The sequence below is a fragment of the Streptopelia decaocto genome (genome assembly GCF_964273445.1).
Source record: "Streptopelia decaocto genome assembly, chromosome: 15".
NCBI classification, from domain to species: domain Eukaryota; kingdom Metazoa; phylum Chordata; class Aves; order Columbiformes; family Columbidae; genus Streptopelia; species Streptopelia decaocto.
The window spans coordinates 571,698-599,163 of NC_138670.1; the positions used below are offsets into that span (position 1 = coordinate 571,698).

Genomic DNA, 27,466 nt, shown 5'->3' on the forward strand with positions numbered 1-27,466 from the left:
GCGGAGAACAGCCCAAGAGACACCCCCATGGTGGAGGCAACTACACAGTTCCAGAGGCGAGCTTTCCGAACGGCCACGCCGGCTGCAGCGAAACGCGTTCTCATCCCTGGACGTACCCTGACGACCGCGAGCGGCTCCGCCGCCTCCCACCGCAGCAGCTTTCCCTGCACACGGGCGCTCAGAACAGCCCCAAACCCCGACAAATCTTACACCAAAGCACCTGTGACTATCTGAAACGCCCTTTGTTCCCTCTGCTTGGCTACAGCAGGAGATAAATGTCTCTGAATGATTTTTATAGGCAGTTGCAGTAACAGGCTGCAAAGGACGGACTGTGTCCTGCAACCCCCCTGGCCCTGACTGCACGAGAACCAAATATTGAGGAGCAAATAGGAATCTGGAGGCTTCGCCAAAAGGAGTGAAGTACTAATCTAATTTTCTAAACAAAGCAGACAACCTGGCACTCAGATCAGCTTACCACTTTGCACCTCTCTACAGGGATTAGCAGAATGCCATCATTATAATGCCCAATTTGATTTATTAGAGGAGGCTGCACAGAAAATATGACAATTCAGTAGCATAGTGAAGAGAAGGGATGAGAGTATAAGGAAAGCTTCAAATTGAACAGTGATTTCTAAGCAACATCTCAATATAATTAGCATTAATTACAGTAAGCTTTCCAAATTAGGTATAAACCTGTGTTTAATAACCCTGAGATGCAAAAATCACCCCCAAATTCCACGAAACTTAACGTTGCAGCCAATTTGTCTAGACGGCGTGGCGGGAGGTGCCAGAATTCTGGTGTGAGCTGCATGTTATTAAAAGAAGGAAAAATTATTGAACTGGTCTATATCATTTGCATAATTAGCTTGAAATAAGAATAGCCTAGTTTATGTAGCTGAGATTTTGCTGCTACTTTCATCAACCTTACGGACCTGAAAATCTGTCTGGTTTTCATAACTGTATCAGCTAGGATAATAAAAGGTATTTTAAAAACTCCCCTTTCAGTAGAAGATGAATTTTAATTGTGACTGGTTTAAAGAGGCTATTAATGAGTCACTCATCGCAGGTTCTATTTGATGCTCTCTGTGCATGCGCCTCGCTCGTTTTGGAGTTTGTTACTTATACTTACAGGAAAAAAAAAGATTAGACAATGAAAGATGAATTGAGGTTTTCATGAATGCGGCAGCAAATACCCTATTTAAGCACTGATGGCAGACAAACACTAGCCAGAAGAAACACACAACAACCCCTCATTTCTCAGAGCTGAAACACAAGTAATCTAAATGCTTGGGAAACGAAGGCAGTAGCACACAATTACAGAAACTGCAGCTGGGCCAGCGAAACAACACCTCTTACCCTCAAAGTTCCTAAGGAAGTGTCATGAAATCTCCAGCGGCCACAACTACTTGATGGTCAGTTTGAAATGTCACGTTGAAGATGTCACTGTCAGCCACCCTTCCCTCCTGTGCAGCGGGTGAGGAACCCCGAGCGCACGGAGCAGAGCGGAGCCAGCGCGGTGGAGCCCCGAGCGCACGGAGCAGAGCGGAGCCAGCGCGGTGGAGCCCCGAGCGCACGGAGCAGAGCGGATCCAGCGCAGTGGAGCCCCGAGCGCACGGAGCAGAGCGGAGCCAGCGCGGTGGAGCCCCGAGCGCACGGAGCAGAGCGGATCCAGCGTGGTGGAGCTCCGAGCGCACGGAGCAGAGCGGATCCAGCACGGTGGAGCCCCGAGCGCACGGAGCAGAGCGGATCCAGCGCGGTGGAGCCCCGAGCGCACGGAGCAGAGCGGATCCAGCGCGGTGGAGCCCCGAGCGCACGGAGCAGAGCGGAGCCAGCGCGGTGGAGCCCCGAGCGCACGGAGCAGAGCGGATCCAGCGCGGTGGAGCTCCGAGCGCACGGAGCAGAGCGGATCCAGCGCGGTGGAGCCCCGAGCGCACGGAGCAGAGCGGATCCAGCGCGGTGGAGCCCCGAGCGCACGGAGCAGAGCGGATCCAGCGCGGTGGAGCCCCGAGCGCACGGAGCAGAGCGGAGCCAGCGCGGTGGAGCCCCGAGCGCACGGAGCAGAGCGGATCCAGCGCGGTGGAGCCCCGAGCGCACGGAGCAGAGCGGATCCAGCGCGGTGGAGCCCCGAGCGCACGGAGCAGAGCGGATCCAGCGCGGTGGAGCCCCGAGCGCACGGAGCAGAGCGGATCCAGCGCGGTGGAGCCCCGAGCGCACGGAGCAGAGCGGATCCAGCGCGGTGGAGCCCCGAGCGCACGGAGCAGAGCGGATCCAGCGCGGTGGAGCCCCGAGCGCACGGAGCAGAGCGGATCCAGCGCGGTGGAGCCCCGAGCGCACGGAGCAGAGCGGATCCAGCGCGGTGGAGCCCCGAGCGCACGGAGCAGAGCGGATCCAGCGCGGTGGAGCCCCGAGCGCACGGAGCAGAGCGGATCCAGCGCGGTGGAGCCCCGAGCGCACGGAGCAGAGCGGATCCAGCGCGGTGGAGCCCCGAGCGCACGGAGCAGAGCGGATCCAGCGCGGTGGAGCCCCGAGCGCACGGAGCAGAGCGGATCCAGCGCGGTGGAGCCCCGAGCGCACGGAGCAGAGCGGATCCAGCGCGGTGGAGCCCCGAGCGCACGGAGCAGAGCGGATCCAGCGCGGTGGAGCCCCGAGCGCAGCCAGCTCCCGGCAGCCGAACCTTCCAGCGGAGGCCCAGCTCTAACCCGCAGTGTCCACTGAGGCCAGGCCTCCACCTGGTGTCTGTAAGGCACTCGGGGAGCAGAGCGGAAAGCCAACCAGCTCAGTCCGTGCTTCGCAAGGATTGCTGGATTGGAGAGTGATTATTTGTACACAAATTAATTGCACCTGTGACCAGAGGGGGGAACTGAAACCCTATCACTCAACTACCAGCAAAAACAAACAAGAAACTTGATACATTTTAACTACATATGATGAGTCTAAAACCAAACATTTGGTGTCACTTTGGGGAGTTAAAAGAAACAAATCTGGCAAATATTTTGCCAGGAGTGCAGGGTTACATGGTTTGCTACGTAAACGTTTATAAGCAGAAAAGTACTCGTATCTTTACACAACTCATTTATACTGAATTATTCCAAATATGTTTTTAATCAAAAGGAAGAAGACAAAAGTCTGCTAATTTATTAATGACAAACCACCAGAGAGCAGGGCCCTGAGCAGACCATTAACATTTCCAATGTAAAACGGTGAGCCTTTCTGAACAAATACGCTACAACGCAATCACAAAAGATCGTATGTAGTGAAGTTACGCAGGGGGTTACATTAGATAACCTTGGCGATCCTTTCAAATCCTAAAAATATAGGAAGTCTGAAAAAAGACTGCCAATACCCAGCCAATTCAAGCTCTTGTTGTCTGGCACACACACAGAGCTGGTCTCACAGAACAGAAGGTGTCCTGGGGTTAAACAGCTCTTTTCTCTGCATCACAAAGAATAAAAGAAATAGTTTTTCATTGTAGCGTATTTCTTAGCATGAACAAATGCTGGAGGGTCAGGTGTGCTGGTCTTCCCACTAGCTGCCATTTGGCACCACGTTAACGGACAAGGGACAACCGGGCAAGTGTTTGTTATGGATCCAGGTGTGAAAGCGCTGACGGAGCCCTGGGTCACCGCGGCTGTCCCGCTGACGGAGCCCTGGGTCACCGCGGCTGTCCCGCTGACGGAGCCCTGGGTCACCGCGGCTGTCCCCCTGCCCGGAGGGACCGCGCCAGCCGCGAGCCTGCGTGTGAGCGACCGCGCTCGCAGCTGCAGGGGCTCTGCTCCTTCCTGCCTACATCGCCCAGCAAACTCGCTCTGCCATTGTAGCCTATGAAACCTGCCCACAACACCGGACTGCTGCACTTGGCCCCAAGTCCCGTAAGGGACAGTGTTTCTCACCGGCACAAGTTACCAGAGAAGCCAGTTACATGAACAACCCCAACCTACCCGCAGGACACCACTTTGGTGGCCAAATGGCACGATACCGTCGCTTCAGATGAGAAATAATTTCCTACCTGTTTGGATGGCTTCAAGGGGAGCTTCTTCTTCATCCGCTCCTTGCCTCTCTCCGCCTCCCTCTCGGAGCCGCCCGCGTCATTGGGGTGGCCATTTTCACTGGGCTCGGCAGACACACAGTTCTCGGACTCTCGCGGTTTCTTTCCTGGATGCCTCTCCCACTTCTCCTTCCGCTCCTGAGGCTTTAGCGACATGTCCTTCTGTAACGGAGGAAAAACAAAAAATGTTAAGTTCTCTAAGTTCTTTGAGACTACTTTTAAGCATAAAGCAGTATAAATATTGAATACAAACACAAACAGGACAGCATGTTCTTTTCAGAGATGACTTAAGATGAATAATTAGGCACGCACAATGCGAACAGTAATTTTAGATTAGATTAGGATGAATACTCTCCAGGCTATGTGTTTGATTAATTTCAGAGATGCTGGAAACTGGTTATGAGGATGAGTTTGCTTCGGATTAATTCAGGAACCATACGTCAACAGCACATGAACAAATCAGCATCCTGAAGGAAAGCCTTTAACTGCTAACTGAAACAGAGGTGGCTTTTCCTCTGCTTCTGATCTCAAAAATCAACATATCAGCCCCACCTCGGGCCCACAGTCTGATTCACAGCAGCATTCACAGGGAGAATGGAGCCTCTAAAGCCCACTGTGCATTCAATAAGCAGAGATCAATGGGATCTAAGCACCGAACAGAGGCCGAGCACTAAGTGTTAAGTGTCTGCCGAGTCAGGACTACAACACAGAATCTAAGCAGAGTCATGTCATGACAATTAACGTAGAAAGAGAGATCAGAGAGGGAGTTATTACTGCTGGCCCTGGCGTCTTTGAGGACTGAAAACCGAACTCTTGGTGACAAGGTATCAACCCTTCCCCGTACACACACCACACAGAAAAAAGTTGGAGAAATAATATGCCGAATCACTGTGACATTAGTTCACCACAGCTAGATAATTTTTCCTCGGTGACTTTTACTAACTGGTCATGGGTAAAAACTAAAGTCTTTTTGGAATGTTTTGTAGAATCTCTATCCCAATTTTTTATGTGAGGTAAATAGATTAGGAGGTACCTTGAAAGCACCGCTTACCCTGCCAACTTTGCCAACCGCAGCCACAGAAATCTTCCGGAATGCCTCACCCCCCTCTCTAACACCCCGCTGCTGACTCAGCAGCTGCCCTGGGCACGCTGGCACCCCTGAAACACAGCTCACCACACGGCCACTCGCCTCACGGCCCGCTCCCCACACGGCCTGCTCGCCCCGTGGCCCGCTCCCCACACGGCCCGCTCCCCACACGGCCTGCTCGCCCCGTGGCCCGCTCCCCACACGGCCCGCTCCCCACACGGCCCGCTCGCCCCGCAGCCCACTCGCCCCGCAGCCCACTCGCCCCGCAGCCCGCTCCCCACACGGCCCGCTCACCCCGCGGCCCGCTCCCCACACGGCCCGCTCCCCACGCGGCCCGCTCCCCACACGGCCCGCTCGCCCCGCGGCCCGCTCCCCACACGGCCCGCTCCCCACGCGGCCCGCTCCCCACACGGCCCACTCTCCGCCAGCAAAAGAGCTCAAGGAAATCATTAGCTCTCTAGTCTCCCCAGAACTAAAGCCCAACAGAAAAGAAAATAAGAGATCAGGATGAAATAGCCTGGTGATTGCTCTACGTTACTTCCTCTCCCTCTTGTTTAATTAGTGGATTGACTGCCTCAGTGTGCAACATGCTGATTCCACTCCAAATCACTCACTGCTTCAAGTTACCCTCCCCTGTGCAGCAAGACGATGACCGATGACACGTCACGGTCCCAGAGACACTGGAATTTGACCAGGAATGATCAACCACATGGAGCTGTTTCCTATTCCAGCGCAGGCTCAGAGACGGTTGGGCAGCCCCCATCTCCGGACACCTGCGCGGGTGCTGCGTGACTGGCGCCTCCTCTCCAAACACACGGAGAGCGGCAGGTTCCAAAACCCCCAAAGATACAGCCCCCAGCCCAAAACCAAAACAATCCCCAGAGGCCCAGAACACACCACAACACAGCACAGCTTGCCAAGTCCACAAGTGAAAGAGCTAGGAAGATCATTTTGGCATTATTCTCCATAAATGATAAAATGAGGAACAGAACCTAATGTTTAGTTGCTCACTTTGGTTTTTAGTTTTAAGATAACACTCCAAAGCAGCAGTTCGAGATACCACTGAAAGAAGGTCCCACTGTCCTACTCACTGGGAAGCTGCTGAGGCAGAAATCAAAATGTTGAGCTTTAGTAACTAACCAGAAACCAGAGCAATGGAAGTGACACCTGTTAACTGATACTCAGCAAAACATCACAAACAGAAGGCACCAAAACCGTGCACTTCACACCAGATGCAGCTGCAACGTGACAGGAGCCCCATGGAAGACGCTGCATGAGACAACACGGGCCCCGAGAAGGGAGAGAGGAGCCTGTGGCCGGGAACGCCGCCACCCGAGGGTACCAACACTCCTGGCTCGGTGTCTAACATCACACAGCGAATGGCTGGTTGGGTTTTAATTGCAGCTGGCTTTACGTGCGGACTGGGCCCTGTTAATACCTCAGGGAACTCTTCCCTCAGCACCCACCGCACATCCACTGCACGGTTTAGAAGATTCACTTCCCCACACAACTAGCCTGGAAAGCTGTGTTTCCCCCCTACTGAATCCGACAGAGTTCCCCACTTCGAAATTTAGCTTTAATCCCCATTTTGTGAGGAGATTTAAGGTTTGTCTCACCACTGAGCTGCTACAAAATTAATTCAGGGAATACAGTCATAGCTGGATCAAAGCCAAGGAAATAATGCATTCACTTGTAGTGCCACTCGCGCCCAAGAATCTGAAGCACTTTCCAAACAGCCGTGAATTAAGACCCAAGGCCTGGGAGCCGAGGCCGTGCTGGCCTCTGCCACCAGCGAGGAGGAGGAGGGAGAAGGAGGAGGAAGGAGGAGGAAGGTGTCCCAGCTCCCAGCACGTCTGGGGCAGCCATGGGGAAGAGGCCGCGCTCCTCGGCCCCGTGACGAGAACGCCTGTCCCGCAGTCCCGCTCCTCCCGCCTCAGCAGAGGACGCGGCTCCAGGATTTGTTTCCGGGCAGGCAGGACGCTGAACCAGCTGCTCTGACCGACCGGGCCAGCGCGGGGCTGCTCCGTGCTGCTGAACACAGGCCTCTTCGCAGCCTCGGGCGGAGAGCAGGAGGGAGACCGTGGGGTTTCTGTTCTTGCCTCCTTTGTTTCCTTTCTACTTACTCTACTAAAAGAGCCTTCCAGCGATTGCTCTTTTACTGAAGTTTATGACCTCCAAGTTGGGGACCTCACTTAGCACAAGAGCTTGCTATTTTTGGACCTGCATCTGTGCTTATGCACAGGCAACTGCTGGAAAATTTAAGCACATACAGAACATACAGTACATCACTGCAGTGAACAATGTTTATTGATGTACCTTGACTTCAATCCAGAAATCCCAGCCGGCAGGTGAGACTGGCTTTCTGACAAACTGCTCCGCTGGAGCCTTCCCCCAGACAAGCCCAGACCAGCAATTATTTGCACATCATGGAAAGCCCAGGGGCTCGCACAGCGTCAGCGTCTGCATTCAGGCCCTGGAGTCAGAAGGCGTTCATATCCATCCAGCCTTGGGGGTTCTGCCCAAGCCAGGAGCCGGCAGAGCTGGCCACCCCTTCGCGGCCAGCGCCGCTAAGTCCCCTTCTGCAGGGAAGGCTGGTGGATCCAAGGCCTTTCTCTCTTCTGCATTCCAGGAAGGAGATTGCCAAATCTTGTTCCAGAACACACAAAACTATTTTGTTCGTTACTACTCAGTGCTCCAGGGTTGTCTCCTACCTGTCCTCACTTCGGAATGTCTCTCACACCTTCCAGGGCAGGCTACAGCCTCTCCATCTGCAGCCCCTCGGCTGTCTGCGCCACAGACGGAGAGCAGATGGTTCTAATTGGCCGCGTGGTTACAAGATAAGGAAGAATTAGGCTTTTCTTTAGAGCCTCTTTCCCAGCAGTTACTCCACGAAACATACAGATTCTATCTCTCCATTCGTGCATTCGGATGTACAGGTATCAAAGAACACTTCAGTTGAAGATGTAACTGTGGCACCTCTCCCAGCTCTACCTGAAACGTCTCGCACACCAGCAGCAGTGAAGATGCACCGGCCAAGACCTCAGCACAGGCTGGCAACCCAAGCAGGCAACCCGGACTCTGCAGCAGATTCTGAGAGTTTGTAACAAAAGCTTTAATTTTTTTCATTGCTATTTGGCCCAAGATAGCTGTGCAATTGCATCTCTGCTTGCAGCAGAGGTGGCAACACCCTTAATCACTTGGAACACTCCTTCCTGAAAAGCCATTTTTCTTCTGTCACCAAGGCACAGCTGCAATCTCCCGCGACACTCAAGATGCACACCGCTTGGTTTATAAAGCGAGCTGTGTGTGACACAGGTGCACGGCCCTCGGCTCGGATGAGGCTGCTCTCACCCCTAAAATGCCACCGCAAGAGACCTGTGCACAGCAGACCCCACGCTGTCCGTGGGCGAGGACAGCGCCGCTGAGGCCTGGAGGAGCTGGAGCCAGCGCTGCGGGTCTGCTCAGCCCGCTCCAACTCTGCCCTCATCCCCTCGGAGATCTCAGCAAGCACGCAGGGGGAGCCTGGCCCTGGAAACACTTTTCATACAGAGGGGGCACTTAAAGAACCTGAAAAAAGTGCAAAAACCCCACACAGCTAGAGGAAAAACCTCAAGCGTGCTGCCAGGGTGCAGAGGACAAAAGACCCACACCTACAGGTAATAAACTAACTGCCCTCAGCCCGCAAGCAGCAGTGGAAATGCAGCCGTGGTGCCAAACGAAGCCCATTCCACCCTGTGTTTAGCCCCCCCTGCCCGCTCCCACATTGTACCGGCTGATTGCCCAGGCGGAAACAGCCCCCAGCTTCTCTCCCCACAGCTCTTCACTGCAGCACTTACTCCTTACATTGGGGAACACGAAATATCCCGCTGAACATCAAACAGAAGAAGGATTCACACAAAGGAAACAAAAAACCCCACTGCTGGCTCTAAAACTGACCCTGCTCGTCCCTGGTTCTGCCTCCAGCTTCTCCCAGCAAAACTGCAATGGAAAAGCCCCGAGGATCTAGGCGCCGTCTATCCTTATATCACCTTTATCATGCAATTAGCAGTAGTGTTGTCAAATGTGTTTGTTTAATAGTTCAGGGAGAGATCCTGACTCAGAGAGAAAACGAAACAGATTTACTTTTAATTAGGTTATTTTTAAAATATTCTTATTGACCTGATACCCAGTTTACAGAACAGCAACATATTAATAGAAACAAATGCAGACTTAATATTCTTGTGCTTCCTAAGCAGACAACGCATGTTAATCTACTGACCGTTTAGCTGCACGAAGGTGACACAGGAGACAGTAATTCAAATGGAAAGATAATACTGGAGGTGAGAAACACACATGAAAGAAATTAACTTTAAGGCACAGATTTGAAGATGGGTCCATGGAGAGAGAAACTGCAACAACAGGCAAATGAAATGAGGTGAATAATAAGGAGAGAAAAAACGAATGGGGTAAGAGGTAACCGGAGGGTACCAGGTAGGACCACTAAGGTGATTGATTCGAACTCAACGTGGTGAACGGGCAGCAAATGCAAGTGGAGATCCTATAACATAAAGGAGCAGGAGCAGCTGCCCGTAACATATTATTTCAACCTAGGGGGGAAACTCTGAGCGAGGTGACTTCTAGCAAGACAGACATTACTTTCTAAATATCTAAATGTCACGTGCGCCAATGAAAAGCCCAGGCCAGCACATTGGTGTCCCCCTCGGCCCCCACTCCTCAAACACGCTGCTGGGAACACCTTGTCCGAGCAGGAGCAGAGCTGCTGTCCGCTCACCCTGTCCGAGCAGGAGCAGAGCTGCTGTCCGCTCACCCTGTCCGAGCAGGAGCAGAGCTGCTGTCCGCTCACCTTGTCCGAGCAGGAGCAGAGCTGCTGTCTGAACACCCTGTCCGAGCAGGAGCAGAGCTGCTGTCCGCTCACCCTGTCCGAGCAGGAGCAGAGCTGCTGTCCGCTCACCCTGTCCGAGCAGGAGCAGAGCTGCTGTCCGCTCACCCTGTCCGAGCAGGAGCAGAGCTGCTGTCCGCTCACCCTGTCCGAGCAGGAGCAGAGCTGCTGTCCGCTCACCCTGTCCGAGCAGGAGCAGAGCTGCTGTCCGCTCACCCTGTCCGAGCAGGAGCAGAGCTGCTGTCTGCTCACCCTGTCCGAGCAGGAGCAGAGCTGCTGTCCGCTCACCCTGTCCGAGCAGGAGCAGAGCTGCTGTCCGCTCACCCTGTCCGAGCAGGAGCAGAGCTGCTGTCCGCTCACCCTGTCCGAGCAGGAGCAGAGCTGCTGTCCGCTCACCCTGTCCGAGCAGGAGCAGAGCTGCTGTCTGCTCACCCTGTCCGAGCAGGGGCAGAGCTGCTGTCCGCTCACCCTGCCCGAGCAGGAGCAGAGCTGCTGTCCGCTCACCCTGTCCGAGCAGGGGCAGAGCTGCTGTCCGCTCACCCTGTCCGAGCAGGAGCAGAGCTGCTGTCCGCTCACCCTGTCCGAGCAGGGGCAGAGCTGCTGTCCGCTCACCCTGTCCGAGCAGGAGCAGAGCTGCTGTCCGCTCACCCTGTCCGAGCAGGAGCAGAGCTGCTGTCTGAACACCCTGTCCGAGCAGGAGCAGAGCTGCTGTCCGCTCACCCTGTCCGAGCAGGGGCAGAGCTGCTGTCCGCTCACCCTGTCCGAGCAGGAGCAGAGCTGCTGTCCGCTCACCCTGTCCGAGCAGGAGCAGAGCTGCTGTCCGCTCACCCTGTCCGAGCAGGAGCAGAGCTGCTGTCCGCTCACCCTGTCCGAGCAGGGGCAGAGCTGCTGTCTGAACACCCTGTCCGAGCAGGAGCAGAGCTGCTGTCCGCTCACCCTGTCCGAGCAGGAGCAGAGCTGCTGTCCGCTCACCCTGTCCGAGCAGGAGCAGAGCTGCTGTCTGAACACCCTGTCCGAGCAGGAGCAGAGCTGCTGTCCGCTCACCCTGTCCGAGCAGGAGCAGAGCTGCTGTCCGCTCACCCTGTCCGAGCAGGAGCAGAGCTGCTGTCCGCTCACCCTGTCCGAGCAGGAGCAGAGCTGCTGTCTGCTCACCCTGTCCGAGCAGGGGCAGAGCTGCTGTCCGCTCACCCTGTCCGAGCAGGAGCAGAGCTGCTGTCCGCTCACCCTGTCCGAGCAGGAGCAGAGCTGCTGTCCGCTCACCCTGTCCGAGCAGGAGCAGAGCTGCTGTCCGCTCACCCTGTCCGAGCAGGAGCAGAGCTGCTGTCCGCTCACCCTGCCCGAGCAGGACTCGGGCTGCCGCCCGCCGCAGCGTGGTCCCCTGGCCAGGGCTGCACACACCATGCACTCCCCACTACAACTGGTGTGTGAGAACAAACAACAGGCAACCAAATGTTTCCATGTATCCTCAGGGCTTCCTAGAATAGCTCCAAATATTCTGATATCTGTGTCAGGAAAGAAACCTTCATTTATTCCCTAGGCAATCACTGAGAGAGGCGAAACATCCACTACAGCAGCAGGCAATTTTGATGTATTCTATGCTACAAAACATTTTCCGTTACAGAGAGCTCAAAGGTCATTAATAGATTTTCATATGTTTACAGACAGCAGCAATTTCAAGCTCTGTAATTTTAAAACTGCATGTCAGTCCCTCAACTTCCAGCTGTTATTTCAACATTAGATAATGAACACGATGCAAAGGTTACACAATCACTTGAACCAGCTTATGCTGTAGATCCAGTCACACAAATCATTATTAAATTCTAATTACACATATATTACTTTACGACTCTTATTAGAACAGCAGCGCAAATCCTCTTTTATAAAGAGATCAACAGTTTAGAAAGAGAGGCCAGAAAGGTTACTGTTTAATGCGGCAGAGCTGCTCCTCTCTCTCCCATCACCTAAACCACCGCGGATGGACGAGTCTGGAAACAGGGCTGCACCTGCTCCGCACCCCACGGTTTGCTGAAGTGCTTTAGAGATCCCTAACACAGACACCGATGCCTGCTTAAAATAACCATATTCGATCAAAGGAGGAAACAAAAAAGGGTGTTTATTGGTTTTCCAGTGCACTGTCTGAATATGCTCCTGGATTTTTCTTTACACAACTACACTGAAACTGAGAAGACACCCTCCAAAACTCAGAGGTTTTTCCGAAGGAGGGTGTTGTAATCTAAACTAAAGCTCTGCAAGACATCAGGCTTCTATACCATAGATATTTTATTTCATTTTCATTTTGGTCCAGAAGAAATCACTGTGATCATCTGATCTGACCCTTTTATCACGCATCCAAATGAGCAAAACCACCCAGCTGCGAAGTGGTCGAAGGGAAGTTGTGGAAGTGCACTAGCAAGCTACCCCACTACCAAATCAGAAAAAGGAGCAAATTGTTTTGCTCTCCCCTCTCCTTTTTCCCTCTCTCCTCCTCGCAGCGCAAGCATCACCCGCTGGCTCATTCCCCCCCGTCCAGCTGTCAGTCGCACAGCACGTCACTTCAATGGGAACCGAAGACTCTCATCCCCAAGACTCAGCTTTGAAGCGGGACAAACCAGCAACGTCCCTTTGTGCACGCGAGGTGTCCTGCGGTGCCAGCGCCGCTCCCTGGCACGGCGATGCCTCTGATCCCAGCGCGGCCTTCACCAGCAATGAGTCTCACACTAGGAAATTCCATGCTTTGACATTAAATAATTCCAGCTGGGATTTTCAAAGGATAAGAAATAGTAGCCCAATCCCACTGCGTACCAATAGGAAGCCCTTAAGATTTGGTGTGTTTTCTTTTCAAAAAGGAAACCCATATTTCATTCTCATTTCCATCCTAGTTTCCTCTGGGAGATGAAATTGAAAGCAAGAAGCGGAGGGCAGGAGCAGCGCTAATGGGAAGACAGACTTCTATGAGACTGACAAACGACACCACCAGTTCTGGGGTACATCAGTTTACGTGATTCAAGAAGGAACAGATAAGTCAGCATGTTCATTAATATTCCTGAGAGAACGGAGGATCTGAACTAGTGTCTGGTTAGTGTCACTTGCCCCTAAGGAAGAAGCACCGAAGCGAACACTCCACCAGGCCAGCAGACAATTCAAGCTCAAGAGCGAACAAACCCAGCAAGCTGGAGAACGTGCAGAATCACAACGGTCCGACCCGCTTATCCAAGCGCGTCCCAGGCAGCCCGGGCAGGCAGAGCGGCCGGGACACCGACCCACCGCGGAGCAAGTTTCCAGCAGCGCTGCCACTCTCTCACGTTCAGAGGATTCAGGTGTTCCCCGCTCAAGCAGCCCAAGCTGGGCCTCTTTGCAACCACTTCCTCAGCCCATGCAGAACCACGAGCTTCTCCCAACGCCTTGTTTTCAGATCCAGACACTTCTACCTGCATTTCACAGACCTGGAACTGAAGGCTAGCTCGTTTGTAGGAACCTGTCTGGAACCAGGCTTTACCAGTCAGACTAGAAAAAGTAAGTTCATGTAAGTTTTCCATTTGCTGCTACCCCTCAATTTGAAATGCAATAAGAAATTCAAACATGATACAGAGCAGCAATTTTCATCACTGCTAAGCCACTCAAATTAGTTAAGAGGTGTTGTACATCTCAAGATTCACGTCTCTGAGGGCTTAGTTTTGCTTCACACTGTTCACAGCACCTTGTAAACATCTCAGAACAATACAGATACAGTGCACAGTATGTATTTGCTCAAATGAGCACAACCCTTTGGCAAGAACCAAAAAATTCCATCCATGTGAGAAGGGTTAAGACATAACAGATGCACCCAAAGACTCTGGAGAACAGCCTGCATGGAAACAGGGTTTCTTGTGTTCACTTTTGTCTTGTACTTCTTAATAAGCCACATCACAGCTGACATCTCCATCAGCTCTCCGCCTCCTTATGTAGATAACCAGAAACAGAAAAGCTGACATGGCAATTCTATTACACACACACGCTACCAACAACTCTCACTGCTACACCAGCACGAGCAATGAAGAACAAGCACATCCTGAATCCTCCCCCAGGCTCTAACACCAGTTCTCAGTGCAACCGTATGTGAGACACCTAGTTTAAAAGCTGTTCTAAAAAGCACTCTCAAAAGTCAAGTAAGAGCTGTAACACATCTCTCTCAATAGTGTTACCATACAAAGGGCTTTCCAGATGAAAAACAGCTAAAAAAGTGTTTCTCAAGCACCGTTAAGGAAGCCCTGATCCCTGTCAGCGCTGGCAGCCAGGAGATGCCCGTCTGTCCCCAGGTCACAGCGCACCCCGCGAGACCCCACGGTGCAGCCCCGGCCGGCACCGCGGGAGGTGCTGGGGCTGCAGGGCAGCGTCCTCCTGCCACCTCCACCTCAGAGCCAGAGCCCGCTGCTGCGCCACAGCATCCGCGTGCACCGGCAGCCGCAGCACGCACCGGCAGCCACAGCGCGCACCGGCAACATCCACCAGCACCGGCAGCCACAGCGCGCACCGGCAGCCACAGCGTGCACCGGCAGCCACAGCGTGCACCGGCAGCCACAGCGCGCACCGGCAGCATCCACCAGCACCAGCAGCCACAGCGCGCATCGGCAGCATCCACCAGCACCAGCAGCCACAGCGTGCACCGGCAGCCACAGCGAGCACCGGCAGCCACAGCGCGCACCGGCAGCATCCACCAGCACCAGCAGCCACAGCGCGCATCGGCAGCATCCACCAGCACCAGCAGCCACAGCGCGCACCGGCAGCCACAGCGCGGACCGGCAACATCCACCAGCACCGGCAGCATCCACCAGCACCGGCAGCATCCACCAGCACCGGCAGCATCCACCAGCACCGGCAGCATCCACCAGCACCGGCAGCGCCTGCCCCAGCTGCCCCGGCCCTGCTCCCGAACACGGCTGTTCCCAAACATGGCACCCAACGGGCCACTGTGTCTCTCCTGAAGCCCTGGGCTGCAAGGCCATGTTAATTAACATGCACTTAATGGCGGTTCATCCCCCATCTCTCCCTCCATACCAAGTACACTTCCCATCCAGACATTACTCTTACTGATAATACAGATGAGGTTTGTGGCTTTCAAACCCCATTAGAGAAAGCCTTCCTCTAGGAAAAAAACATAATAGAAAAAAAGCAGGCTAAGAATGTGCAGAGAAGTTCTTTTATAATTTATAAATAACATCACCATTTGGCTTCATTAAGCCTTTTGCATCAGCAATTCTTCAAGCACAACACAAAAGGATTCAGCATTTTCACCTCTATTTTACAGAATGCAAAATGAACAAACACAAAGCAACTTGTCCCGATCCAACCCCCAGTCCCATCTCCCAGCTCCGACATCAGACGGTGCTCCAGCCACACGACACCCACATCTGCTGACACCAGCAAAGATTTCATGGTGGTGGTACAGACAGATTCTTCCAGGACACACAATAAATGCATATGTAGATATCAGCCGCAGACAAGGCAGCAGGTTAGATTGGTACGGCTTCAGCCTTCTATTCTTTTGAATGTCTTAGATAAAATCAGCCTGAGAACAGCAATGACAACACAATCAATACATTAAGGCAAGCTGTGTGTTAGTGAAAGAGCAGAACTGGCAGCTCTTCCTGGTTTCTGAAAGACGACACATAACCTGGCCTTTCTAATGTGCTGCTTTGGATGGCACCCAAACCCAGCACCATGTGGCCAGCACAGGCACATGTACCCAAGGAGGACAGAGGAGACTTCTGGCTGACAGACAGAATGACATATCAGTGCACAACACGGACTTCGAACCTCTGCAAAGCCAGCCAAGCACGCTGGAAATATGAGTGAAGTGACTCCAGGGCAATATGAGGGCTGAGAATTTCTTCTGCAGACGAGATCCAGGTAAACATTTGTTTTATTTGGGGAAACATTGCCAATGGCACAAAAATAGGCAAAACGCTTTTCCTGGTGCAGATCCGAAGCAGAGGGTATCACATTTCCTCCCCTGCCCCAAAGCTAATCCCCAAACTCAAAAGCCTGATGTTTCCACCTCTGTTTTTACATTCACTCCGGCATCGCGCGGCAGTCAAAACCAACATGTTTTCCTACAGCTTAGACTTCTCAAAGCTTGGCCGCCCAGCCCGGCACAGCCCACCCCTTCCTCCCGCCTGCTGCCGGCGGGCAGCGCACAGGCTCCTCTGGAGTCGGCTTCTAGCGTTTCGGTGAGGATTTGGGAGTAAGGAAATGAGAATACTCAGGGAGCAGCGGGAACAGCAATCTGTCTGAGAGAGCAAGTGGGATATCTCCCATCACATCTAACATTCAGTTCTGCATTCACCCGCACGGCTTCATGCAGCTGTTATCTCCACTGAGATAAGGAGAGTCACAGTAGTGGAGAAGAGAGAACCATCATTAACTCAGTTTATGCCAACTCAAAAAAACAGGAATCTCTGAGGAATCCCACAAAATGGTTATTGCAGTTTAAGAAAGCGCAGCCCCACCTGTCCGCCCTGTCTTCTGAAGGACAGCGTCCCGAAACCAGGAGACACGGCTCAGCCAGGCTGACCTGCTGTGCTCACACCAGATCTAACACCGGATCTAACACCGGGTCCAACGGGACCTCGCAGCACCACGGGTCCGGCACTTAAAGCGTCTGAAAGAAAAACAGACTGTGGAAGCAGCCAGGTTGATTAAAACCCAGGCGCTAATTGTCTCTGCTGGCCAGTGAGGCAGAAAACAAAGGGGAACTGTAAAAGAAAGAGGAAGGCCCTTCTTCCCTTAGCACACCGAAATAAAAATCATTAGAAAAAATGAATTAGCATTGTAAGAGGATGCAAAGGATCCATGAGGAAAGGCAAATGCCACTAACTTCTATTCAGGATTTGCACTTCTGAAACACAGTAGATAAATATGCCAGGCTACTGATACAAAAACATATGTAGGAACTCTTGATATATTAAACTCACGCAACTATCAAAGCCCCTTAACTTGCATTAAACCAACCCCTACTGCCTTCTGCACTCTTACACAGCTAAACCAGTGCACATCAATAATAAATCATTTTTAAATCCCCACGTTATCAATGAAGTAATAGTTCCCAGGACCCAATTTAACTTTTTGTTTCTGAAGAACCAGGAATTCTTTCGGGCTGTCCTGTCCTTGGACACACCTTCCACAGCTGCTTTCCTGTCCTCTTCTATTTACTGCATCACAAACATTTTGGAGGTTTGGAAAGCACAGTATTTAACATTTTATAGAAACATCTGCCAACAGAGCTGCTAAACACTCTTGTAAGAGAGACAGAGCCGTTTATTTAGACATGCTGCTGACGTTTCCCGGTGCATTTTGATCCCGAGGCATATGTAGTCCTTCCAAACAATTTAGCATGCACTGCGGAAGCGCAGCTCTCAGAGAAGTACAGCTGAAAGTAATTGAGACTGCAATTTCACCACCGTCAGCAGACGCTGCCAAAGCTCCTCCCGAGGCCGCAGGCAGAACAAGCACCCGCAGCGAGGCAGGTACCCGGCGTCTGGAGCACCGGCATCCCAAAGGCACCAAGTCTGGGGATGGGCAGGACTATTCGGTTACACTGGCTGGGACCACAGGGCCTTGGTTCAACCTGGTCACCCCTGCACAGCCACAGGACAGCACAACAGCCTGTGTGACAGACTGACGTCCAGCAGCAAAGCAGGTGTCCTGAGCTGCAGGCTGCTGGCACCAGGAGCCAGCTGGTCACCCCGGCACCCCGCCATGCACACCTGTGTGCCCAGGGCTCCCGTCCAGGTCTCTGCCAGATCTGGTTACAGGGGCCGAAAGGGCCGTGGTCTGACCCCCCCCCCGGCTGGAACCAGCGCCACGCAGCGTGCTGACACAGGACAGCCTGCCCGGCCCACAACCCACGGGTCACTGCACACTAAAGTGAGCACGGGTAACCGCCTTCAGCTGCTGCAGCAAAACCCCACAGGGACAACCAGTCTGCATCCCTGCTCTCCCTGTTCCTCGTCTGCTAAGGGAAGAGCAACCCTTCATCGCAAAGTTAGTCACGTGGGCTACAGAGTTCTCAGCCGGGCTGTACAAGCACTGCAGGAAAACAGGGATTTGTCTGACACCGATGAAGAAAAACCCCCAGTATCGACCAGCACTACGTCAATGGGAAGAACAAGGGAGAGTCCCACGCGCTCTGCTTTTAACATCTGATCCCTAAAAGAAAGGACAATACTTCCACCAACAGGTTATGAATCTCTGTACACAGAAAGGATTAATGTCCCTTGTTGGTTACAGAGATGAAGGAAATTCTTAAAAATAAATAAATAAAAAAGCAGAACTGTGAATTAAAGCTAACCACACCAAATTTAAGGAGTTTATTAAGGGCTGTAGACTTAAAATAAGCAAGTAAAGTACTTGTGTGCAGCATAAGAGGAGATAATCTACTCCAGCTGAAGTTACTCAGCGGTGTGGATTCCATTCTCCCCAAAGAACACCCCTGCAGAAGCAGCTGATTCAGCTCGTGTTCGCGTCTGCGAGACAGCGAGGAACAGAACGTCGCCGTGTAAGAGCCCGCGCGAGCCCCGCGCGGGACAAGCTGGAGCTCGGGCTGCGGAGCCGCGCGCGGGCCGCGCACCCACCGCGCCGCTGTGGTCGGTGTGAACGGCCGCGCTGCTCACACAGCCGCCTCCGCAGGGGAGATCTCAGCTGCAAATAAAATAAAGAACTGCTGTATTTTGAAAAATGCATTTGCTGCAACTGCTTTCAATTAGAACCACCCCAGGAATTTTCTTTCACTTGAGCCTGCTTTAATAATACTGAGAATCTGCAAGTTACCACAATTAAAAAAGAAATGGTACTGCTATATCTCTCTGCATACTTATAATTACTCGGAAAGAAGTAGAATTTTTGCATTCTTCATTTGGGTCCAGAGGTTTGAAACTCCTGATAAAGGTCAAATCATCTCATTCGGAAGAGATGATGAAGCTCCACCAGAGCTGGTCACCACGTCCAAGTGCTCTCACATTCTTTACATAAGCTCATAGGCCTTTGCTCAAGTGTTAAGGATATTTAAGTAAACTGCAGTAAAATGTATTTACTTATTTCCAGCCACTCTTACCAGTCAGAGCTTGTACCAAGTGGCTAGAAATCTGAAATCACTGCACCTTTTAATACATTACTATATGAAAAGGAACCCAAAATTCCTGATGCTCTGCATGTGGAACAGCGACTTACAATTTGAGTGAATGGAAAGATGTTAATTTTAAGGAGGCATAAAAGAACAATACACAAAACTCCAGGTCTGAATCTCAGATCAGATGTATGAACTACTAAATGAGCACAGACTCAGGGATGCGGAGTGACAGCTGAGCAGCAAACGCTGCTCTGGAAGCAACAGATGCTCTCACTTTCAAATGTTGGGTTCTTTAATTTCTGCCGAACTTGGTGCTTATATAGACAAGTGATGCAAAACTGGTCCAAGCTTCATCCAGACAGACCCGTTTCCCCATTAAGCCCTATTAAAGCACATTCTCTAATTGAGCTGTTACGCCAGGAAGGTTTCCGACCGCCAGATAAGCCACACATCTAAATTAGTCTAAACCCCAACCTCATTTCCCTTCAGGCTTGGGCCAAGATTTGAATCAAGGTCTCTGGAGGCAGAAAGACAACAGCATTATAAGTCATTACTGCCCGTTTGCCTTCCTTGCATCTTTTTACACTTATTTGAAACCCACGTGTGTGTAACATCTAAAAGATTTGGTGGGGTATTTCAGACTCTAACTCAAGAGACAATGCCAAACGGTTGCTTTGAAGGCCTGCGAATTGAAACTCTTGTCCGGTTTGCATTCATCAGTGGATTTGTTACAAAACAGAAAAACTGGAATCAATTCAAAGTCATTTCATCACAGCAGCCTTGATTCACCTCTCAGCCACTAAGCGCAAAAGCATTCTACGATTCTGTATTTCCAGGACTTAAACACCTCAAAATCCCTGGAGAAGAGTTAATACCCTTGTATTTCACTAACTGAACTAGTAATTTCACTAAGAAAATAGCCATAGTTTCACATATAGATGTATTATGTTCATGGGAGTGAGAGCGCTTACCGCTATTAGCAAGCCTTTTTTATTTTGCAGCTTCAAAGCTACCCAGGATATAGAGCAGGTAATCAATTTTAATAACGTGATCATTTCATGTGCAAACCTCATCCCCTTCCTTTATCCTGTGACTTCTGATGGGCAAACTGAACCAACCACGGTCAGATGCACAAGACATGAGCAGCCAAGTCAAACCCAGAGCCACAGTTTTCAGCGATCCCATTTTTCAGCCTTGTGCCTTGGGGCATCATCTTGCCAAAAATTTGGCTAACGTGAGAACCACCAGCTTAGGATAGAAGATGCCGTCAGCAACGAGATAAAGTTCAGCAACTGCTCTGCCTGGAGGCAGCCCCTGAAGCCAGGAGAACGTTTCAAATAGTCAGCGTGGAACAGGCGGCCGGGAAGGCAGCGGCAGCGAGGTGCCCCTCAGGAACCGGGGTACGGCAGCAAACCAAGCGCCAGCCCAGGCCAAAGCCCCCGCGCCACCTCAGCGCTCCCAGGCTGCCACGGAGGCTGCGCCGCCACTCACCCCGCTCAGCGCAGACACCCAGAGCACGGCTGTCACAGCCACCGCAGCGCGGAGGCAGGGATGACACATCACAGGGAATACGTGTCAACACACTCAACTGGCCTGACGACAGACAGCTGGTGCGCAAATTCCAGCACAGACAGTATCGCTGTGAAATCATTCCGAGGCGTTTTCAGCGATCGCACGCTCTCAAAATAACCCGCTTGCTAAAAATAACCCGCTGAAGACTTGCTCCAGCATCAATAACAGCGCGGGCTAAATTTGAGTCATGACCTGCTTGGTGACATATAAGCAAAACAAGCACAAACCTCATAAAGAAGAGATTAGAGTGCTTAGAGCCCCAGCAAGTTTAACACACCTACGTTAGGATGTTTTCTCAACAACAGTAATGTCAGTTGCCAATATATTCCCCTGAAATGCAGGCAGGGTCCTCTACAGCCAGGGAGAAAGTGAAGGCTCAGATAATTCTTCAGCACAAACACGCATCGGTGTAGTTCAACACAAACCCTCCTCGCTGCAAACAAGAGGGACCAATACATCAAAGATGCTAAGCATCCCCATCTCTCCCATTGCAAAAGCTCCTACTGAGCATTCATCAACTTAAAAATATAACTGCAACATCCTGGCAAAAATATCAAACCCTGCTTCCCCATTGGTTTTGAATCCTGAAAAGTAGCAGCAAGACAGGGAGAGAGATACTCACTTCCCTTTGGTGCAAAACTAACCACGAAACTGCACTTTCCCAGCGGGAGCTGCAGCAGCACGGGCCAGCTGTCACCGTGCAGAGCGGGGGCGCGGAGCACTGCCACGGTCACAACCGGGCAGCGGCGCCGAGTCCCCACGGCGGGGGCGCGGAGCACTGCCACGGTCACAACCGGGCAGCGGCGCCGAGTCCCCACGGCGGGGGCGCGGAGCACTGCCACGGTCACAACCGGGCAGCATCTCCGAGTCCCCACGGCGGGGGCGCGGAGCACTGCCACGGTCACAACCGGGCAGCGGCGCTGAGTCCCCACGGTGGGGGTGCGGAGCACTGCCACGGTCACAACCGGGCAGCGGCGCCGAGTCCCCACGGCGGGGGCGCGGAGCACTGCCACGGTCACAACCGGGCAGCAGCGCCGAGTCCCCACGGCGGGGGCGCGGAGCACTGCCACGGTCACAACCGGGCAGCGGCGCCGAGTCCCCACGGCGGGGGCGCGGAGCACTGCCACGGTCACAACCGGGCAGCGGCGCCGAGTCCCCACGGCGGGGGCGCGGAGCACTGCCACGGTCACAACCGGGCAGCGGCGCCGAGTCCCCACGGCGGGGGTGCGGAGCACTGCCATGGTCACAACCGGGCAGCAGCGCCGAGTCCCCACGGCGGGGGCGCGGAGCACTGCCACGGTCACAACCGGGCAGCGGCGCCGAGTCCCCACGGCGGGGGTGTGGAGCACTGCCACGGTCACAACCGGGCAGCATCTCCGAGTCCCCACGGCGGGGGCGCGGAGCACTGCCACGGTCACAACCGGGCAGCGGCGCTGAGTCCCAGCTGTAAACGAGGACAGGATTCATCCCCAGACTGTTCCAACAGAAGAATCTACCGCCTCAAGAGTTCTCATTGCTGGTACACTACCACACCACCAGACTTGCTTGAGCTAATCCCAGACTGAAACACAGCCTCTTGTTTAAAAAGGTTCAATTCACAGATATCCAGAGATGAAGGAGCCATCAAAACCCTTGATAAACTGCTCCAGTGGTTAATTATTCATCCTGGCAAAATTCTGTAGCTTATCTGTGGTCTAAATGTACCAACGTTACAGCCTTCCAGTCCTGGATCTCGCTACAGTTCGGACGCCAGGCAGAACAGCCCTCTATTAGCAAACTGCCCTTCCCTGCGCGGGCTGTGAAAAACCGTGACCACGTCACCCCTCACGCTATTACTGCAAACCAGACAGAGCTCCCGGAGCCCTCCCGAGAGACAGACCTGCTCATTCTGTAACCGTTCTCACCACCCTTTCCCAAAGGCTCTCCCATTTTAAACATCCTTCTTGAACTGCAAGCCCCAGGATGGGATACAGTGTTCAGGTTACACTTGTGCCAATGCCAAATACAGGGCTGTATAACCACCTCAGACCTATTAAACTCAGTATTTCCCTGTCCGTATATTCAAGGATTTCATTCTCAATCTTGGGCACAGCTACGCTGTGAAAACTCGAGTCCAGATGGTTGTTACCTGCCAGCCGGGCCTCCTTCAGCACAGCCACTGCTCTGGAGACAGCCGCCCGTCCTCCACCCCAGCCAGAGCCCTCGTTTGTCTCCAGAGTACAGCATTTTATTGCATCAGAACACACCGGTCATGAAGCAACCCCCGTCACTCAGGTCCTGTTCCTTATCTTATGTTCCACCTAATCTGTGTGTTATCTGAGGACTTCATGAGTAATGGCTTTATTTTTCTTCCCCCGGGTCACTGATTAAAAGAAGTTAAATAGTGCCATGCTAAGGAGCTACTACAAACATACCTTTTAGAAGCTGCTGCTTCTTTGCCTGCCCTATTTTGAAACCTTCCAGCTAGACAGTTTTGAACCCAGTTCTCGTGCTCCTTCTGTTAAATATCCACATTAACAAAATAATAGAGCTGGGCTAAAACCACTCAACTTCAAAATATATTGGATCAAATATCTGGGGCTTTCACAGCTGACTGCAACTGATCTCAGAGAAAAATAGAGCTACCAACTACCATGCAGAGGGCTTAAAGCTTATTTTAAGTGTCCAAGGGTCCACATCCAGCTGCGCGTTTCGCCACCATCTCTCTAGAGCTGCAGGTCTGGCAGCGGCTGCTGGAGCCGGTGCCACCAGCGCGTCCCGCGGGCGGGAGCGGAGCCTGCGAACAGCCAGCCCGCCGCGGCAGAGCCCCACGAACAGCCAGCCCGCCACGGCAGAGCCCCGCCAACAGCCAGCCCGCCGCGGCAGAGCCCCACGAACAGCCAGCCCGCCACGGCAGAGCCCCACGAACAGCCAGCCCGCCACGGCAGAGCCCCGCCAACAGCCAGCCCGCCACGGCAGAGCCCCACGAACAGCCAGCCCGCCACGGCAGAGCCCCGCCAACAGCCAGCCCGCCGCGGCAGAGCCCCGCCAACAGCCAGCCCGCCACGGCAGAGCCCCGCCAACAGCCAGCCCGCCGCGGCAGAGCCCCGCGAACAGCCAGCCCGCCACGGCAGAGCTCCCGCTCCGGCGCCCGCTCCTCGGGCTCTGTAGGGCAGCCCCTCCAGATTACACAATCCAGGGTTGTGCCTTTCAAGCACAGAGCAGCTGGTCCTCTTCACTCTTCTCAGTGGGGTCCCCTAATCCTAACATGATAGAATTAGATTATCTGTAATGCAGGGAGATTTAAGTGCAATGAGAACAACACGCTCCAGATGAGTACAGCAGCAGAGTTACAGACCGTGCAGGACGTGCCCGTCGCTCACTCAGCGCCGAGCAGCCCCAGCTCCGCCGCGCCGGTACGGGCTTCACCCAGCCACAGCCGCACAGGACAACCACGCTTTGCAGCCACACTTGAGGAAAATAAGGTGTTTTAAGTGTATGCTTGCTGATCTGTAATATTACATTTTCTGAGTTTATTCCATAGTTTCTTCTCAATCCTAGTAAACTGCACACGGTAAATGACGGTTTGCTGTTCTGGTGGAGAAAGGGCAGGAGGTGATCTAGACAAGATGGTGAGGTGCAGTGATGAACTGGGAGCTGCACTACAGCCCAGACACCTGAGAGTGCACAAATGACTGCTGCCGCCAAGAAGCCGAAGCAGCGAAGCGCTGCGAGGGCAGGCACACTCCCCACATTCACTTAATACCTCAAAGCAAATGATGAACATGGCCCACGTCCCCGCAGCCTTTACCCAAGTATATCCCTGAAACGTCACTGCCATTTGAATTAGCGTCACCATCTCTTTTTCAAAGAACCTCCCATTCACCTCCATTGCCAACGGATGTCCTGCTCCCATCAATGCTTTTTTTGTTGTTAAAAAAACCATCCAGGTCAAAGAGCCCTTCTACTACTAATTCTATTAGTAGCTACACAATGAATTGAAAATATACTGTCCAGTGAGGGTAGCACTTCATATACATATAGCGAAAATCCATGAATAGAAAACTTACTCTAAAGAGAAGCAAGTGAAAAGAATATCAAAAGCAGATTGGCTCAACCAAGAAATAGTCTTTTCAAACTTGAGAAGAGAATTGGAGTGGCCATAAATATCTGGCTAATGAGGGCTTTAATGGCATCTATGCTCCTAACTCCTTCAAACTGTAAAAAAAATCCTCTGAATGTCAATAGTGCCAAAATCTCCAAGAATTCTATATCTGCTCTGCTTATACAAACCCCTGACACTCTTACAACCATCCATGCCCTTTGCTCATAAATATTTATCTAGTTGGAGCCAAGTGCATAAGTGAACCTTCCATCCCGCTTATGGCTGTTCTCCCTTTAATCCTTAATCCCTTTGCAGTATCTTTCTTGTCTCTGACCTGCGGAGGACTCTGACTGTTTGCATTTAATTCTTCTTACACATGCCCTGGAGCACAAATGGCTTATAAGGTTAAAGATAAAGCAAACATGTACTGCCACCAGTAGCGTAAGCAGCCCTTCTGATATCAGAACCCCTGCAGCCAAGGCGGGCCAGGGAACGGAGGGGTGAATGGGCAAGTGATTCGGCGGAGATCTCCCCGCTCAGCAAACACGGGGACTTTCCTGGACGAGGCTCTCGCCTGCTGCTCTCACTAATTCTGAAGGGGGTCCCCTTCCTCTTTTTAATCAAACACACAACTGCAGGGATGGCACAGCCAGAAATGAGCCAAAGAAATCATGTCTAAATTGCATCTTGAACAACCGTGCAAGCAGAGCAGAGAAAGGAAAGGTATAATATCCATGCCAAAGAGGTCACGAACGAGAGGCTTGAAGCCATCAAGAGATGAGAAGGAGCTGGACAGTGTTTTATCAGTACAGGCAGAAAGGTCAAGGCAGGAGGAGGACTTGGAAAAAAGAAACATTAGAATTTAGGCTTGGAGAGGGTCAGTGGAACAAAAAGACAAGAGTGTGTCAGAGGCAAGAGCTTTGGATCCTGAACAAGTCCTTTCCGTTCTGCTCCTGAGCCATGTTTCCAGGCACAAAGTCTTCCACTTTTTTGGAGCTACACTTAAATTAGTCCTCAATTTTAGACTAAAGGCACAAACGCAATCACAACACAGTTTTTCTTTGGTAAGAAACGTCTCTTGTTACTGCTGGGACTTGAAGACTGTCCCCGTCGCTCAGTCCCCGCAGAGCTGGCCCTTCGCTGCCAGCTGGGCCAGCCCATGCTGCTGCTGCGGCAGCCACGGACCCGGCCCGGGCAGCCACGGACCCGGCCCCGGGCAGCCACGGACCCGGCCCGGGCAGCGCCCGGCGGTGCTGTCGAAGGGAAGCCGCCACGGCCCTGCCCACAGGCACTCCAGGGACTCCGCACAGATTTCTGCAACAGGTGGTTCTTTCTGTTGTTCTTTCCAATCAACTTGTTATTACTGTTCCTTCAGAACAGAAAAGTTTATGGTTTTGGAAAATGTATCTAAGCATGCAACTGCCTCATCTGGCAGATCAGGCATTTAACTGCAAGGATAATATTACACAAATCACTGCGATGAGCCTCTTGAAGCACAATGTTTCCACCCTGCTTCTAGCCCAAAATGTCACATTGCCGAAAAATGTATCAGATTTTTACATAATTTGGAAAATATTTATCCTTATTCTTTCAAAAATCCTCCCTTGAATCAACACCTCCTCCCCCCTTTGGCCACAGAGAACACCGAGAGTAAAAAACAAACAAAAACCCCCCAAACAAACAAACAAAGGCAAACCAAACCAAACCAAACCACACCACACACAAGAGAAAAGGGGGGAAAGTGGCGATCAAAGGAGAATAAATGAAACCCCTCAAACCGCAGGAGCCCGGAGAACAGGGCCATATTCACAAACAACGCGCCCAGCCAGCCTGAGAGCTCTCAGACGGAGACCCGCAGTGGACATGCATTGCCAGTTCTTCTTTGATACCATTAAGTTGTTTGTCTCAGCAGCAGTAAAAACAGGTTTTGCCTGCTAGCAAAATTTCGGTATGCACACTATTGTTCAATTGAATGAAAGGCTAAAGAGTCAACCGAAGCTTCTTCCCATTGCAACAATTTCAAATACTGTGGAAGAGCATCAGTTTATGAACAAATCTTGCTAATTGACACGAAGCATATCCCTTAAAAAATAAACAAAACCCCAGAAAACCAAACCTGATTTAATCATTTTCTTCCAATATTTTTCAAATACTTTCAACACCACACACAACTGTTGTCCAACATCTACTTCCAGAAGTCTTTCTAAAGCCTTAGGAAAATCCATCAATGTACCTACATCCTCCATTGCGTATTTACATGGTGGCTTAGAAACCTCAGCCCTGAATAAACAGATACTTGAAAATGCCTCATTTTGGCTGTTCCAGCCATCGCTGGATTGAGCTGTGACCCTCCTGCCCACAGCTGGCGGTACCACAGAGGTGACGCCCACGGCTGATGCCCACAGCTGTCGGCAGCACAGAGGTGATGCCCACGGCTGATGCCCACAGCTGGCGGCAGCACAGAGGTGACGCCCACGGCTGACGCCCACAGCTGTCGGCAGCACAGAGGTGATGCCCACGGCTGATGTCCACAGCTGTCGGCAGCACAGAGGTGATGCCCACGGCTGATGTCCATGGCTGGCGGCAGCACAGAGGTGATGCCCATGGCTGATGCCCACGGCTGGCGGCAGCACAGAGGTGACGCCCACGGCTGATGCCCACGGCTGGCGGCAGCACAGAGGTGATGCCCACGGCTG

At 52.5% G+C, this 27,466-nt stretch overlaps 1 protein-coding gene across 17 annotated transcripts in view; it reads right to left on the minus strand.

Annotated features, from left to right (window-relative positions):
• Positions 1–27,466, minus strand: part of FBRSL1 (fibrosin like 1) — a 476,831-nt gene that overhangs the window by 352,109 nt on the left and 97,256 nt on the right. For 16 of the 17 annotated variants that reach the window (XM_082066493.1, XM_082066491.1, XM_082066503.1 and 13 more), the window contains exon 2: positions 4,007–4,207. In XM_082066493.1, the coding sequence (XP_081922619.1) occupies positions 4,007–4,207 (201 nt within the window). Of the gene's footprint in view, positions 1–4,006; positions 4,208–22,814; positions 22,845–27,466 lie in introns of those variants that run through there. The other variant, XM_082066494.1, reaches the window with a different exon arrangement.